This window comes from Limulus polyphemus, unplaced genomic scaffold (genome assembly GCF_000517525.1).
Source record: "Limulus polyphemus unplaced genomic scaffold, Limulus_polyphemus-2.1.2 Scaffold8612, whole genome shotgun sequence".
Taxonomy (NCBI): Eukaryota; Metazoa; Arthropoda; class Merostomata; order Xiphosura; family Limulidae; genus Limulus; species Limulus polyphemus.
In genome coordinates this window covers 12467-15065 of record NW_013674222.1, presented here as the reverse complement: position 1 = coordinate 15065, position 2599 = coordinate 12467, and the positions used below count along the sequence as shown (strand labels likewise).

General features: G+C 32.1%; 1 protein-coding gene across 1 annotated transcript in view; it reads right to left on the bottom strand.

Moving 5' to 3' along the window:
* LOC106475460 (28S ribosomal protein S30, mitochondrial-like) overlaps nucleotides 1-2599 on the bottom strand; it is a 16002-nt gene that overhangs the window by 10484 nt on the left and 2919 nt on the right. Inside the window, exon 2 of the mRNA XM_013936140.1 lies at nucleotides 322-471. Coding sequence (XP_013791594.1) covers nucleotides 322-471 — 150 coding nt within the window. The remainder of the gene's footprint in view (nucleotides 1-321; nucleotides 472-2599) is intronic.

Genomic DNA, 2599 nt, shown 5'->3' with positions numbered 1-2599 from the left:
GTAATGTTCTCCACATTTATTCACACAAATGCTTGTCAAAGCCATGCCCCAATTTTTCTAATACACCCCTTAAAATAAACCCTTTTCAGAATCATTTTTATCCAGGCAATTCTACAATTTTTGGGTGGGGGTGCCATATGGAACTCTTTCCTGTGCAGGTACTTGTTTTTCATGATTTGGAGATAAGGTAAAAATAGCTCATACTTGCAATGTCCTGTGTTTTCCTGACACCGTTGCAAGCTCCGGGTCATCGCAAGTCATCTATTTTTAAATATGTAGAAAAAATAAAATGACAATAATAAAAACTGTGTAAATACTTACTTCTGGCAAAGGGTTTTTTGTCCTGACTTGGAGCCATGGTTGATCCACATACTGGAAACAAATGTCATCTATGTCCTTCACCAATGTTATTTTTGATTTCTCAAAACCAGCATGCCACCAAAATGCATCACATCGAGGAAGATGACTTATCTGTTAGTGATGATAATAAACGACTACTAGATGATTTAAGAAAAAGTTCAATTAAATCCCTGTAATTCTCGAGTCAATATTAACAAACTATTTCACAACAAAACAATTTTGACCAAAAAAGCACACCCTTTTTACATAAAGGTAGTTAAAGCTACCTCCAACAATATATTACATTCCATTTCTACAGTCACATAGATCCACAAAAGAAAAATAGACCTCCCAATAAAACCAGCTCGGCTGCATTATGAGTACCTAAAAATTACCTTTACCTGTTTACAACCAAATGCAAGAAAAAAAGAACAAAATCAAAGACATTAAAGCATCATCTAAGACAGAAATATTTCACTACAAACAAAGAAAAAATAAAATATTTCACTACCTCCATTACAAGTACACAAACAAAGTACAATATTTCACCACCTACATTACAAGTACACAAACAAAGAAAAAGTAAAATATTTCACCACCTGCATTACAAGTACACAAACAAAGAAAAAGTAAAATATTTCACCACCTGCATTACAAGTACACAAACAAAGTAAAAATAAAATATTTCATTACCTCCATTACAAGTGCACAAACAAAGTAAAATATTTCACCACCTCCATTACAAGTGCACAAACAAAGTAAAATATTTCACCACCTCCATTACAAGTGCACAAACAAAGAAAAAGTAAAATATTTCACTACCTCCATTACAAGTGTGCAAACAAAGTAAAAATAAAATATTTCACCACCTCCATTACAAGTGTGCAAACAAAGTAAAAATAAAATATTTCACCACCTCCATTACAAGTACACAAACAATGTAAAATATTTCACCACCTCCATTACAAGTACACAAACAAAGAAAAAGTAAAATATTTCACTAACTCCATTACAAGTACACAAACAAAGTAAAAATAAAATATTTCACCACCTCCATTACAAGTACACAAACAAAGAAAAAGTAAAATATTTCACTATCTCCATTACAAGTACACAAACAAAGTAAAAATAAAATATTTCACCACCTCCATTACAAGTACACAAACAAAGAAAAAGTAAAATATTTCACTATCTCCATTACAAGTACACAAACAAAGTAAAAGTAAAATATTTCACCACCTGCATTACAAGTACACAAACAAAGTAAAATATTTCACCACCTCCATTACAAGTACACAAACAAAGAAAAAGTAAAATATTTCACCACCTCCATTACAAGTACACAAACAAAGAAAAGGAAAATATTTCACCACCTCCATTACAAGTACACAAACAAAGAAAAAGTAAAATATTTCACTACAAACAAAGGAAAAATAAAATATTTCACTACAAACAAAGGAAAAAGTAAAATATTTCACCCACCTCCATTACAAGTACACAAACAAAGAAAAAGTAAATATTTCACCACCTCCATTACAAGTACGCAAACAAAGAAAAAGTAAAATATTTCACCACCTACATTACAAGTACACAAACTTGTGTGTGTGTGTTTGTAATGAATTCTATCCGGCATACACTGTACATTTTCTAATATGATAACGTGACATAAATGTTTTGACTAAATTTAAAGACAACACAAAAAGTAAGTAAAGAGGATCAAAGAGGCATACACTGTACATTTTCTAATATGATAATGTGACATAAATGTTTTGACTAAATTTAAAGACAACACAAAAAGTAAGTAAAGAGGATCAAAGAGGCATAAACTGTACATTTTCTAATATGATAATGTGACATAAATGTTTTGACTAAATTTAAAGACAACACAAAAAGTAAGTAAAGAGGATCATACCATCTTCATCTCAAGTTCAGCCAACTAGAGGGAAAATCCTCACCACTGAACAGGGTACATGTGAGTAGAATGAAATACAGATATGTCACACTCAAATCAAACAGACTGGAACCACTCTAAATGCAGTAACATCCTCGACATAAAGACATTGAGGGGTAGCACAACAGGAAGAACCAATGACCAAATGTACCCAGTGTGACCCACAACACAGGGATGTGCTTCTGAGATGAATTGAGTGAGGGAGCAGAGACACCTCTGAATATGTGTGTGAGGACTATGTTGGTTAATAATGGCTGGAGACGGCTTGAATGGGTAATGAAGAAATATATATATATATATATATATATA